The sequence below is a fragment of the Vigna radiata genome, chromosome 5, assembly GCF_000741045.1.
Source record: "Vigna radiata var. radiata cultivar VC1973A chromosome 5, Vradiata_ver6, whole genome shotgun sequence".
Classification (NCBI taxonomy): domain Eukaryota; kingdom Viridiplantae; phylum Streptophyta; class Magnoliopsida; order Fabales; family Fabaceae; genus Vigna; species Vigna radiata.
The window spans coordinates 32802833-32817732 of NC_028355.1; the positions used below are offsets into that span (position 1 = coordinate 32802833).

General features: G+C 33.3%; 1 protein-coding gene across 2 annotated transcripts; it reads left to right on the forward strand.

Annotated features, from left to right (window-relative positions):
- Window positions 1-3335: 3335 nt before the first annotated feature.
- LOC106760628 (transcription elongation factor SPT6-like) lies at window positions 3336-14678 on the forward strand. Of its 2 annotated transcripts, none has more exons than XM_022781492.1 (18): window positions 3336-3518; window positions 3678-3734; window positions 6211-6322; window positions 6399-6480; window positions 6578-6653; window positions 6796-6886; window positions 7031-7235; window positions 7333-7524; window positions 7622-7723; window positions 7866-8246; window positions 8342-8452; window positions 8540-9307; window positions 10095-10239; window positions 10355-11508; window positions 11598-11804; window positions 12221-12632; window positions 13651-14278; window positions 14372-14678. In XM_022781492.1, exons 1-18 carry the CDS (start codon window positions 3476-3478, stop codon window positions 14493-14495), a joined length of 4890 nt encoding a protein of 1629 aa, XP_022637213.1. In that variant the 5' UTR covers window positions 3336-3475; the 3' UTR covers window positions 14496-14678. The 2 variants fall into 2 exon arrangements, with proteins under 2 accessions (XP_022637213.1, XP_014499532.2); XM_014644046.2 differs by having other exon boundaries at window positions 6214-6322.
- Window positions 14679-14900: the final 222 nt, after the last annotated feature.

Consider the following 14900-nt stretch of genomic DNA (forward strand, 5'->3'; position numbering starts at 1 on the left):
ATACCGACTAGGTAGCCGGTAAACAATTGCATGAAAGGTTCAACCTGGACAGACAAGGTAGTTGGTGGGGAACTACATGAAAGGTTCAACCTAGACCGGCAAGATAGCCGGTGGGTAACTATGATGCCAAGTGTTGGGGATAGGGTGCCCTCATTGGTGCTCGAGCTTGTAAGCTCCTTTGTCGATATCTTTCAGTACCTGGAATGGTTCTTCCCAATTTGCCGAGAACATGCCTTCATTCTTTCTCATACTACTTGCCATACTTCATACCAAGTTCCCCACTCTGAATGCCCTTAGTTGCAAATTCGAGTTGTATCTTCTTGAGATCCTTAGCTCAGTGGTCCCCTCCCTTATTTTGGCTTTTTCCCTTCTCTTAACTTTTAAATTAAGACTAGTGGCGAGACAATCTTGATTGATTTCCTCATCATATTGTTGGCGGCATAAGAACAATTCTCTAATTTCTACTGGGATCATCGCGTCGGTTTCGTATACTAAACTGAAAAGGGTCTCCTTAGTAGTCGGCTGAGGTGTGCATCGATATGCCTACAACACTTCTAACAACTCGCTATCTACTTTAACCGAATCTAACCTCTTTTTTAGCTTTACAAAAATGATTTTGTTAGCGGCCTCGACTTGTCCGAGACTGAGGGTGTTTTATTGAACTTGTTGTATGCTTAATGTCGATCCCTGAGTAGAACTTCATAGATCTTTATCGATAAAATGTTGCCCATTATTTGTAATTATAGTATTGAGAATCCCATACCTTCAAATAATGTTCTTTCATATAAAACATTAGACTTGTTATGCTATGATAGTGGCTAAGGACTCGACTTCGATCCACTTAAAGTAGTCGATACCTACCAAGAGAAACTTAACTTGTCCTTTGTCCGAAGTACAAGAATTTAAGATGTCCATTCCCTACTTCGCAAAAGGCCACTGGGAGAAGATGTTATGAAGAGTTATGCATCAAGTTCCCTTGCTTCTAACAAGTTTTGTACCTTCTAACTTACGCTGCAAACTTACGGTGCACAATCTGAAATTGAAAGACTCAAAAGACAATTATTTGAATTAATGATAAGTGCAAAAAAGTAGTAAATTTTCATATGGAATTGTGGCACTTATGTTTTGAATTGGGTACATCTGTATCAATTTTCCCCAATCTAAGAAAGATGAAAAGTAATCACATGTTTATGAGTTGTTGATTAAAAGGAAATCATTTGATCCCTATTTTATATATATTTCAGGTAAATTAAGAGAGAAGAGTAAATCCTACAACATCACGCCCAAGCTAGAATGATCTCGCTTAAGCTAGAATGATCTCGCTTAAGCTAGAATGATCCAAGAAGCCTTAGATTTGAAAGTCATTTTAGTTTAAGCGAGAATAATTTAGCGTAAGCGAGAATGACTATCTTCTCCAAGAAGTCTCTTCTCGCTTAAGCAAGAATAATTTAGTTTAAACGAGAATTCAGGCAGTATAAATACTCACGAGGCAGAAAGAAAAAAAGGGGAGACATAGAGCGTGGAAGCAAATGACAGAGTTAGGGTTTTTCTTCAACTTTAGCTATAGGATCTTCTTCTTCACCTCTTAGAATGTCAATGACCACCATGAGTGGCCGATCTTCTCTCTTGAGATTGAATGTAATCAATTCGAACTCGGATGTAATCTGGTGATATTTATATATAACATTTCTGTTTTTATTCAATATTGGTATTTTTGTTCTGCTCTTAGTGCTTGATTCTATCTGATCAATAGTTTCATGAATGTGGGTTTTAGATTTGACTGGGAAGTATCTCTAAAATCATATATGAACAAGAATACTTGATATCCTGTGATGCTAGGGATAGATTTCAGTTTATCAATTGCTTTTAACACTTGAACATAATACTGGACAATTTGTTGGATATGTGAGGAATCAATATTCAAGGAACTGATCTTATGAATTTTATATACGAGGAATCAATATAAATGACTTTTGTGTGTTGCATTAATATTGGTAATTTCAGTTGCTATATGTTTATATTCATCCAGATTGCATATGAGTGAGATAGATGAATTCAATCCCAACTTCTCATATTAAACTTTCCTTAACTAATTTGTTGTTACTATTCTACTTTTAAGCAACTTAGTATAAATTATAAAAATTCATTATGAATCAGACTGAATACCTTTATACATATGCTGGTTAAGATAAATTTATCTATTTAATTAAAATTATTTCTCGTAGAATCAGCACTCTTACTTAAAAATTATTATATTACAATTGACTATTGATACGTTTACCAAAAGTTCAACAATTAAATTAAAAGTAAATAATAAATTGTATTTTCTATTCAAATTGATGGACTATTTTACATTATTTGAAAAAATTAATGTATTTATTTATTTGATTTGTCTGTCCTCTTAATTGTAAAAAAATATAGGTTTTTTTTTTATATGAATTTGGTTTTTAATAGGATTTTTTTTTTCTTTTTGTTTCTCTCCTTATATGATATAGTGAGTGTTTATAAATGTAAACTAGTTTAATTCAACACTTTGAATTGACTAGTAAAACAATGGCTGACTTAATTAAAAATTTGAGTTTAGTATGTTAAATTACACATCTTCTTACTGTAAAAGGATCACAATAATTATAGAGAGTTTTAATTATGTCAAATTATAGAAAGTGTGAAAATGTTATTTTAAGGTTTACAAAATAATATTTTTCAGTAATAATTTTTTCTTATGTAAAACTACATGATATGAAAAAATAACATTACTTATTAGAAAGTTGTACTTAATAGATTATGTTATTAGTTTATTTTACTGTTATTTAATTTTAATCATGATCTTATTCAATTTTAGTCCTTATAAAAAAAACCACTTTATCAATGTACAGTCTTGTTCTTTACAAAAAAGAATAACAGCATTTAGTCATAAATTTCCAAAATTTATAAGAATTTATTTAATCATTAAAATCAATGTTAATATAATTTATATATTATTATTATTATTATTATTATTATTATTATTATTACAACAGTTATAATGAACACACAAAAATATTTTTTTATGAAAAAATTAAAAAGATCTGAGTAACACCATAAGTGTAGGTACTGCAATGCTCTTGCTATCTATGCATGGCCATGTGTTGAATAAAATGACTAATCTATCCTTTGCAACCTGTTGAATTCTCATTCTTGTATCAGGTGTCCTGTAATCTCTTCCTTGACGTGGCAACATCATAACGATACATGCAAACACAGATCCTCAGTGACAGTCATGTAAATAAATATAATCACAAGGACACGCTTGGTATACAGAAAATTCAGACTTCTTTGGCGAATCAAAACACGAATAGCCAGCGGGATACTCTCACAGTTTTCTGAAACACCACTTATCTCACGCCTTCTGCATTGCAATGCATCTTTTCATTTCCAAAGTCTCTCACCAGAGAAACCTCTCACTAGAGTCTAGGGTTTGATAGCTTCGGCAAGAATGGAGAGGGGGAGAAGAGAGAACCATCGCCACCAAGAACAAGGTGAAAATCAACAATGACACCTGTCAACTCTCTTATCTTCTACTTTATTTCACTCACATTTATTTGCTAAAACTGTGATGGTATTACCTTTTTATTTTTTCATTCATTTGCATTTTGTTTTCTTAGCTGTGGTTCTTCTTTCTGATTTTTGTTTTCCAGAGAAAATCCGAACGAAAGGACAAAGTTCAGAACCTGATCCTGATTACGAAGAAGACGGTAAGAACTGTTTATGATCTCCAAAATTCAATCATCTTGTTCCTTAGTTGTTCTGTTTATTGTTTGTCTCCCACACACAAAAAAAAAAGTGTAGTAAGTTACAGTGTAGTGAGTAGTTCCTATTATTATTATTGGTAATATTAGATGATGGTGGATTTTTTTTTTTCTTTGAAAAATATCAGTAGAGTTGTGTGCATTAGGCATTGAACCTTCCTATTTAATGCCATATCTATTTAAAAAATATAGCAATATATTTATGGAGTTTAATGATGCAATTTGATGGAAAAATATCCTAACCTACACTTCACTAATTGTTTACAAAAGGGATAATTTAGAAAAACTTTGATGATTTATTTTGTAAAGTATTTAATAGTTTAGATGGAACATTAATTTTTTGGGTTAAATTGAAATTATTCATTCTTTAAAACTTTGACTCAATTTAATCTCCTAAATTTTAAAACTGTAGATTTAATCTTTTTAACCAAATTTTATTAAATTTATTTGATATTCTAAATACATTTCAGAGTAACATTTGAATTATTTATAAAATTTATACATTTTTTTGTTTAATATTAATTGAGAAATGAAAAATTAAATTTATATAATTCTAAATTAAATTAATCCAAAATTTTAGAAAAGAACTAATTCAAATTTTTATTAAAGACTAAATTAATCCCAAATTTTAAAAAGAAACTAATTCAAAAACCTATTTAATTATAGTTTTTTTAATATCTTTATTAAGTACTATGAATAATATATGTGTTTATATTAATAAATAATAAAAAATTAAAAGTCATTAATAATGATACATTTAGTACATTAGTAATATTATTTTAAAAATACACCAAAGATAAACTGAATTTGTTATTTTATTATAAACCTGCTTGATTATTATGTTACAGTGTTCTATGTTAATAATTGGAAAGAGTAATTTTTTACTGCTTACTAGAGTAGAATTTATATGCTTTTAGGGATTTATTTGGTGATTTTCCTAGAATGAAAGTGTAAAAAAAGTTAATGACATTTTTGTGTGTTAAATATATGAAATATTGTAGCAAGTTGTTAAACTAAACTCTTAAATGTGGTAATATCAATGATAAAGAATGTTATATCTGAAATTTCCTTGATAACTGCAACTTTAAGTTGCTAAGAGTTATATAGAACCTATGAATTCTTAACATATATCATACATTTCATTAAGAATTTAAATAAAAAATTTCGCAGTTCAACCTAAAATTTTAATAAGAATTGGAGTTCATGAATCTCGAGAAAACATTTATTTTTTAAGAATTTCAATATAGTTATGAAAACATCCCTCTCTTAACAATATTTTTCCTCCAATCTAGACCGAGTTCTTAAGAACCAAGATAGAGATTCTATACTATGTTATCCTTAGCATAGTTTTTAAAAGAATGAGTTATAATATAATTTTTAATATAGTACTTTATTCATCTTTTACATTTTTTAATTTAAGATAGGAATATCCTAATATGGATTTGGGATGAAATCCCCATCTCAGTTATCTGGTGATATTCGTGTTAGATTTTTTTTTCTTTTGCCTTTTTGTTCCTTATGTATAAAAATTACATATCCTTTATTAAAAAACATAAGTATATTAAAGTAATTAGTTATTTAAGAAGTAAATTAAATTTATTTATTAAAAAGAAATAAATGTTTTTTATCTTTACAGTAAACAAATTAGAAGATACATGAAAATAAATTATATTTTTTAAATTAATATTTATTTTTTTAAAAAAATAAACGCAAATAAGCTAGTCCATTGTATTAAAAAACATGAACGTGAATGAAAAATAAAACAACAGCAACGTTCAAAAAATAAAATCTAATATTAAATTATTTTCGAAAAACTCACTGTTTGGTCTAATTTCTACTATGAGTAGAGTCTTTGCCCCTTATTGTATTCAAACATTGGATACAATGCATAACTTTTATGTTTTTGAAAATGTGTAAACTATCAATTAATTTAAAATATATTATCAAAATGAACTTTTAAAAAAATCCTTTAGGACAAAAGTTTACAATGATATTCATACAAATTAAACTCACTATATCAGCTTTGTAGTTGTTTATTATATTTAATTAATTTGTCTATAGCATACTTAGTCAAATCTTCGGTAGAACTAGGCATTGTCTGTCCTGTTGTGTTTTTCATAGGGATCCAAATCAGATATATATACAAGAGCATTTGCACTTTTGTTTCGTTGCTCTATTTGGCGAAAAATTCATAACTTTTTTTTTTTCAATTTTAGGTTTTGTTAAATTCTATCAACTATATTTGTGGTTCATTTTTTAGCTTTATCATGTTGCTATCATTATGTTGCTATCATCATGTTGAATCTTTCATGGTTACTTGAAAACTTGTACATTGGTGCCAGACACACATTATCATTGATGATAGTGGTCTTTTGTATGAACAAATCGTGATTTATTTGTTTACTGGCTTCACATGGAAAAGCAGAGGAAGACTTGGATGCTTTTGATACTGATGTGTTTATTGTTGACGACCCCGAATATGAAGAAGATGGTGAAGAAGAAAGTCGAAAACAAGCACAAAAGAAGAAAAAGAGGTGGCATAATCCTGTTATGCAATTTCATACATCTGCATTGTTTATTCAACCGAGTCCTTTTGCCACCCATTTTCAGGAAATCATTGGGAACCATTGTTCTTGATGACGAGGATCTTGAGTTGATTCGCGAGAACAGGCGCATCAATCAAGAAGCATCGGTTAGTTTTTGCCTCTACTCTACAAATAGTTCTTCTGTATGAATATTTCTAAGCAAGACTTATATCATGCTTCTTCCATCTTCATTCGGTTTTCTAGAGAGATGGAAAATTGAAGAGGCTTAGAAAGGCTGGTGTAGACTCTGCACTGATGGAATACACTTCTAATGACGAAGGTGAGCTGTATTTGCTTATGGTTTTATTATCTTCGTTTTCTCATTCGTTTGGGTACGAAAATGACGTTTGATAGCTTGTAGTGTGATCCGATTATCATCTAGTGTACTATTGTTTGTAATTGATTAAGTCCTTTATGTACAGGATCACTCTTTGATAATACTTCTGAAGATGACATGGCAGATTTCATAGTGGATGAAGAGGTTGTCATCCTCAAGAAGCCAGATTTTCTCAGGTATTTAGCGGTTAAAAACATGAAAACTTATGAAATTATATACCGGTAGTTCTTTTAATGGCTCGCTACTCTGATCTCATTACCTATGTCAGATAAGTTATTCCCTCTTTAATATGTGATTTTTTTTGTCAACTTTTACTATAGAGAACAAAAGTTGAAAGGCATAAAACATTCACCTTCACTTTCAAAAGGAGCCAAACGTAGTTTTGGCAAGGAAGGTCGGCTGGAAAAGCACATTGAGAATGATCAAGTTCAGTCTGTTGATCCTAACAAGTATAAATCGTTCATCCCTGCTGACACGTATGTACCTGGAGAGGATCATGATATAGATATACCTGAGAGGATGCAGGTCATAATTTTAAAATATTTGTTGATAAGTAATCACTCATAAAAATTTCAATAAAAACATATTGATTTGAATTATAATCTGTTTCAATTCTTTACAGATAGTTCAGGACACTGTAGGATCTCCAATTGACGAAATGAGTCTAGAAGAAGAAAGTTCTTGGATACTAGGTCAACTAGCATCTAACATAAATCCATTATTTAGTGAGGCTAATTCGTGCAGACTAGTCGATACAGCCAAAAGGGGAGATATTATTAATTTCTTAGAATTACATCATAAAATGAAATATGATGTAAGGATTATATGGTTTTACTTACATTTTTGGGTTACACAGCAATTAAGATTCCCTTTTAGATTTTCTTAAAATTGTCTTTTCTTTACTCTTTTAGATTCCTTTTATTGCGATGTACCGGAAGGAACAATGCCTTAGTCTTCTGGAAGATCCAAAATTGAATGACGAATCTGAAAATATATCGCTGAAAATGCACAAGGTAATTTCAAATTTGCTGTTTGTGGCGCATAGAAAGAAGGTTGATGGTTAAATTAGAAAGTTTACTGAATGAAAGAAATTAATGCATTAGAACTTGATGGAATACAATAACAGTAGATGGAATACCTTCGTTCTTCGTGTAGATGCTCTGGATAATCCAAGAATTAGATAAAAAGTGGTGGCTTCTTCAGAAGCGGAAGAACCTGCTCATGGAATACTATAACAAACATTTTGAGGAAAAACTTCAACTGTCTTTCCTTGTTGAAGAATCCAGTTTTCATGCGCAGATGTTTGATTCAATCACCAATATGCTAAAAAATGCTGAAACAGAGACTGAGATTGATGATATCGATAGGAGGTTTAATTTGTATTTCCCCCCAGTCGAGGAGCCTTTTGACTGCGGTTTTAGAAGACCTATGACGAAATCATACTATTCTAACTGCTATAAGGCAGGTCTTGGGTCACTTTCAAGCAAATTTGGCGATCCTGAGAAATTCAGTTCTTCAGTTACTCTTTCTCAAGTGGTAAACTATGACCATGTTTAAATGTGCATGAATATTTTCGTAATTACATTTTCTTTTTTGGGTGACAATTGACTTGAGAAATTCTTGAACTCTAGGGAACAAACAAAGAAGAAGATTCAGAGGAATCTCCAGAGCAAATAGCTTCAATGTACAAGTGTGAAACCTTTCAAACTTCAGAAGCTGTACTTAACGGGGCTAGGCACATGGTGTACTGTTGAATTCATTAATTTGTGTTCCATAACCCAATGTCTATTGATAAATTTATCTTACTAATGTACAATTTTCTTTTTCAGGCAGCAGTGATGCTAAGCAGTGAGATTCCTTTCAGGAAATATATCCGCAGCATATTTATGGACAAGGCTTTAGTTTCAACTAACCCTACACTGGAAGGAAATATAGCTATAGATTCTTTTCATGAATTTTCTGGTGTGAAGTGGTTGCGGGACAAACCTCTCCCGAAGTTTGAGGATTCCCAGTGGCTATTAATTAAGAAGGCTGAAGAAGAGAAGCTTCTTCAAGTTAAAATACATTTGCCTGATCATACCATGAATGAATTGACAATGACCTGTAATGATGCCTATCTCAAAGATAGTGAAGGGGTATCTACTAGACTTTGGAATGAACAGCGTAAATTAATCCTGAAGGATGTCATTTCCAATTTCCTTTTGCCTTCTATGGAGAAGGAAGCACGGGTATTGTTAAATGCCAAGGCTAAAAACCATGTATTAATGAAGTATGCAGTGCAATTATGGAACAGGGTTTCTGTGGCACCGTATTTGAAAGATGTGAGTGACACTGTACAGCAGAAGGGAGTAATGGCTTGCTGTTGGGGAAATGGAAAGCCAGGTACAACGTTTGTCATGTTGGACTCTGGAGGAGAATTGGTTGATGTGATGCATGCTCGGTCGCTTGCACTACGATCTCAACAAATCATTGACCAGCAGAGCAGGAAAAATGATCAACAGTGTATCCTCAGGTTCCTAACGACATATCAACCAGAAGTTATCGTAATAGGAGCAAGTAATGCGTCTTGTTTGAAGTTAAGGGAGGACATTAACGAGGTAAGCTAAATCCTTAAGCAGACCTGGGTTCCTTGATTGGACTAATTATTCGAATATACATTTTTAACCCTTCCTCCTACTTAAGACTTATCATGCATTTTAATAGGAAAAAACTGTCATGCATCCTTGAGTGATGTGAATGCATCTCAATTAAAGAAAATCGTATATATGTTGGGCTGGAGTGAGACATCAAAGCTCAACAAAGCTTGACCGCTTTGTTGTTTTACATTCTATAAGGTTTGGGTTGCAAGGCAGATGCAAATCCCGCAGGATAGTATTTTGGATTTTCTTCTTCCTTATTGTGTAAAGAAGCAGTAGTTAAAACCAAGTTATTTTCATACTTTGGGATGAAATATTTAGCACAGTGCCCTGGGGCACCATGTCAGAGACACTTTTTTCTGTACAGTTTGCTTTGTAATGTGAAACGTATGAATATACTATTCCATTTCCAGGTAAAAATAATTAATTTTAAAAAGGATTTTTCACAATATAATCACATTAGTATGAAAAGTAGATTGGTGCCTTGAATTTTTTCCATAGGTTTTTTCTACCAATATGAATTGCGTTCCCGTATTTCAAAGCATTGTCTCTTAATTTTGCAACAACAACTCGGATTTACCAATTTTCCTTTGTATTCGATTTATTCATTTTCCTTTGTATTTATTTTATATTACTGTTACCAATATATTGCAACCGCTTCCTTTGCTTCTTTATCTTTAGTTCGTGGTTTTGTTCCTTTTGTTAATAGACACCATGAGTTGAATGAATTATTTGTACTGTCTATCAGATTATTTCCATGATCTCAGAGCACAATTTTCGAAACTCCAATAAAGGAATGAACGTACTACCTACAGTTGTATTAGGGGAGACAGGCTTGCCTCATATTTACGAAGATTCAGAAATTTCCACGAGGCAGCTTCCTAGACAAGACGGTAATCCATAGGAGATGAAGAAGCTAAGAAAGCAGTTGCCATGCATTTTCTCTCTCCCTTTTATTTTCTGACATTTTTATATACTTTTTGACAATCTCATTTTGAAAATTTGCAGGCATTGTCAGGAGAGCTGTGGCTCTTGGACGTTACCTTCTAAACCCACTGGCTATGGTGGCAACACTATGTGGAGAGGAAAATGAGATTGTCTATTGGAAGGTGACCCCCCTGGAGAAATTCCTAACAAGTGATGAGAAGTTGAAGATGATTGAATGGGTCATGACAGATGTTACAAATCAAGTAGGCATAGACATAAATTTGGCAGTCAGACATGACTGGCTGTTGGCCTCTTTGCAGTTTGTTTCTGGTCTTGGACCCAAGAAAGCCAATATTTTGTGTAAACAATTGCTTGGAGGTGCCGATGTGAGAAATAGAAGGGATTTTGCTAAATTTGGGCTGAACACAAACAAGATTTTTTGCAATGCTGTTGGCTTTTTATGTGTTTCTTGCGATGTAGCAGACAATACTCTTGACCGTACCAGAATTCATCCAGAGTCGTACAATCTTTCAGAGGAATTAGCAAGGGCTGTTTACAGGAAACTTGTTCAGGAAAATCCAGAAGCTGATGTTTCCGAAGCGAGTGCAATTGAATGCATTCAAAATGACCCAAACCTGCTAAAAGAATTTGATTTAAATGAGTATGCTGATAGATTGGAAATAGAAAATGGTGAAAACAGAAGGGTTACCCTTTTTGACATAAAGATGGAATTACTCCATGGTTTTAAAGATCCTAGGAGGCCTTATACGGAGCCAACTGAAGATGAGGAGTTTTGCATGATAACTGGAGAAACTGGGGATGTGCTAGTAGAAGGAAAAAGAGTTGAGGCAACAGTTCGTAAGGTGCTTCCTCAACAAGCATTTTGTGTCCTACACTCCGGAATGGATGCAGTACTTTTTAAGGATGACTTTTCAGATGGAACTGAGAATATCTCTTTATCAGAAAAATTGCGTGAAGGTGTTGTGCTTGCATGCAAGATCAAATTAGTTAATAAGAGCAGATGCCAGGTAAATCTGACTTGTAAGGTGAGTGAGTTGAAGAATGATGGCGACCAAAGTTTCCATAACATGGATCCATATTACCATGAAGGAAAGACCATTTCAATGAATCAATTGGAGGGAACAGAAGAGGTGGAGCTTGGAAATAAACATTTCTTGCCCAGGATGATTTCTCACCCTAATTTTCAAAATATAAATGCAGATCAAGCAAAACAGGTTAATTTATTTATTGTTTGATATTTGAATTAATGTAATTTTCCAGACACTTTGTGATGATGTCATTTCATATATTCTTTATTGATCAGTTCCTTGCAGATCACGAAGTTGGGGAATATATCTTTCACCCAAGTACAAGGGGTCTATATTATTTGACCCTCTCTCTTAAAATTTGTAATAGTGTTTATGTACACAAAGACATCGTGGAAGGTGGAAAGGGTAGTAAATTAAAAACCTTGGCAGAACTCGGAGAGACATTAAAAATAGGAGAGGAAACATTTGAGAACATAAATCAGGTCAGCATCCTTATCTCAGATTTCAGAGGCTTCAATTCCTCCTTATACCATCCACGTGCTTTTTGTTCCCTGCTTTTAATCATACCAATTTATTACACTTGAAATTTCTTTTATTTTTCCTTTAGCAATGAATCATGATATGAAAATCAAGGCTTCTGATTTTGTGTCAAGATTATGCTCCTATTTTAAATTCAGTCAATTTATGCAAAAAAAGAAAAAAATGCCTATACATTTAAGACATTAGCAGGCAATGCTAGAATATTTTTCTTAGTTAGTTGTACATTGGTCCATGGATAATTACTTCGAAAAGCAATTTAATTTGAATTTGTTTATCTTCTGTTTTCCCTGTCGTTTCTTGATGCTTTTGAGATTTACTTCTTTCCTTCAGCTAATTATTTCCTCTATCGTGAAAATAGGTTATTGAACTATATGTCAATCCACTAGTAGTTCATCTGAAAGCTATGCTTAATTTTAGAAAATTTAAGAATGGCACAAAAGCTGAGGTTGATGAACGCTTAAAGCATGAGAAGGAAGAATATCCAAACAGGATAGTATATGGCTTTGGCGTTTCGTATGAACATCCTGGCACTTTCATCTTGTCTTACATTAGAAGTACAAATCCACATCATGAGTTTGTGGCTATCCATCCAAAAGGATTCAAGTTCAGGAAGCAAATTTTCGAAAATATTGAGCTGCTGGTGGCATATTTTCAAAATCATATCAATGATAATGTTGCGCTAGCAAAATCCAGCATAAAAGTTGGTTCAGTTAGTGATTCCTTGTCTGGAGGGTGGAGAAACAGTGTAGGTCAACACTCCGAATCAGAAGGTATAAGTAAGACTCTTAAAGTGTTATATCTTGACGCTTTTAATTTATTTAATATGTGTCCCTAGATGTTTTGAAATTTGGGGAAAATGTGCTTCTTCGTTTTGGGAATGGAGTTATTTGATATTAACCACCTGCAATCTTGTATTTAATGATCTCCATCATCATGTTTTATTCATACGCAAGCTTAGTTCAACCAATTGCTTCACATGCATCAGTCCCCATCTTTCTTATAAAGCAGTATGAAACTGTTTACAAACCAATGATTATGTTGAACTTATATTCCCTTCTCACTAACATATATGTGGGTTCTTTATAGACATTTGAGATATTTAATATCAAAACAAATTCTTATAGAAGACTAAAATATTAAGATACTAAGATTCTTTCTGAGTCTTTACCCTTGTAAGTTGTTGATCTTGCTCATGTCTAACATCTTTCACATCTTTCCAATAAACTAGTATCGGAAACGGGAAATTTCTTCAGTTTTTGTTTTACTTGATTAACTCGCATCTGTAGTTGATGAGTTTGAATAACGTGTAAAATGAATAAACTTCGACATGACTTTCTTTTTTGTTTTAGAAACATGAAATACATTTTATTTCTTCCAGAAGCATTGTTCTCATGTGATCAACTTAAAAGTTTATTTTTCTTGCAGTCTTCCTCTGAAAAGAATATCATTATCATGGATTATTTGTTCAACTTCCAATAATAAAGCAATTATGTTGATACCATCTGTGTTTACAAAAGATTGCATCATAAAGAGATAAAAAAAGAAAGAAAATGCTGTTGTAATATAACACACCCCTAGATACTATTGTCTAACATGCATGCTATCATTACAAATTTACGGTGACAATAATTCCTGGAAGAAGTTTACTAAGATTATTGAATTTAGATTGAATTAGACTTTGAGTTTCTATGCACACTTTAATATCCTTGAAGATTTTTTTATTCTTTATCTCCTTTTTTCTAGTTTGTATCTTTTGACCTGATTCGTTTGAATCTCTGCCTTCTTTAGCTTACAATGATCATCGGGGTGGTCGTGGTCCTCAACGTGGCCGTGGAGACCGTGGTCGTGGAGACCGTGGCCGTGGAGACCGTGGCCGTGGAGACCGTGGACGTGGATTTGGCCCTAGGTCTGGCTCTCGTGATGATAGTGCTGATGATTCCTTTGGAGGTAATAGTTGGGAAGTGAGGGGTTCTGGCGAAGGCAATGGTGGGAGACAAGGTAGGGGTAGGGGTAGGGGTAGGGGAAGAGGAGGTAGAGGAAGCCAAGGTGATACAAACGATGGTGGTTTTGAACCTGGTCAGAATGAAGGAAGAGAGAGAGGAAGAGGAAGAGGGAGAGGACGAGGGAGAGGAAGGAGGGGAAACCAAGGTAGTGATGACCAAGGACGTGGTGGTTGGGGTAGAAATAACCATGGTAGTGGGAACCGTGCAGATGGTGAGTACAGTGATGCTTACAAGGGTGGTGATTGGGGACAAGGTTCTAATCAGGGAAGAGGATGGAGAGGAAGTAAAGGCAATAATGACCAAGGATGTAGTGATTGGGGAGAAGGTACTGATCAAGGAAGAGGATGGAGAGGAAGCCAAGGCAATGGCCAAGGATGCAGTGGTTGGGGTGGGAATAGCTTCAATGAAGAGAGGTGAGTGAGCTTGTTTTGAAGTTCATTACAAACAAATTTACATTGAATTGTGTTAGTTTTATTGAACATTGTGAAAAATGATTTTGGTGACAGGAACGAAGGCAAGAAAGATTGGGGACAAGGTAATGGTGGATCCGGAAGTGAGAACTTAGGATGGGGGAAGAATGCAGGTCCTTCCGGTGGTGGTGGTGGAGGTGGATGGGGTAAAAGTTGGTAAGAAATACTGACCCGAGTACCTGGTAATTTCCCATTATAGTGGATTTCTTGTTTGGACTACATTTATATATTTCACCTTCGTGATAGTTACTCCAGTGAGTAAAAGATCCAATGGAACCTGAAACATGTCTGATTTGATTGGATTGAATTTTTATCCTAAATTCGTAGCTGGAGTTAAGCTTTACCCATGGCTTCCCTTTCTGCAGCCACACAATTTCCCTTACGCTCCCGAACTTTCAAAATATTATTTTATTTTTCATTAAAGTAAATTTCGGATTATCTACATCTATATATATAAATAAAGAGAATTTTTCATTTTGGTATTCAAGTTTTTTTTTCAAATTTATTCTTTATCTAAATGTTTTGTTTTTAAATTAAAATAATTATTTTGTCAATTTTATTTTTT

Bases quoted from the DNA above. Each gene is read 5' to 3' on its own strand.
- LOC106760628 (XM_022781492.1), top strand. From the start codon at position 3,476: ATGGAGAGGGGGAGAAGAGAGAACCATCGCCACCAAGAACAAG. The intron at 9,308-10,094 runs GTAAGCTAAATC...ACTGTCTATCAG, and splicing joins TAAGGGAGGACATTAACGAG to ATTATTTCCATGATCTCAGA. The intron at 12,633-13,650 runs GTATAAGTAAGA...TGCCTTCTTTAG, and splicing joins TCAACACTCCGAATCAGAAG to CTTACAATGATCATCGGGGT.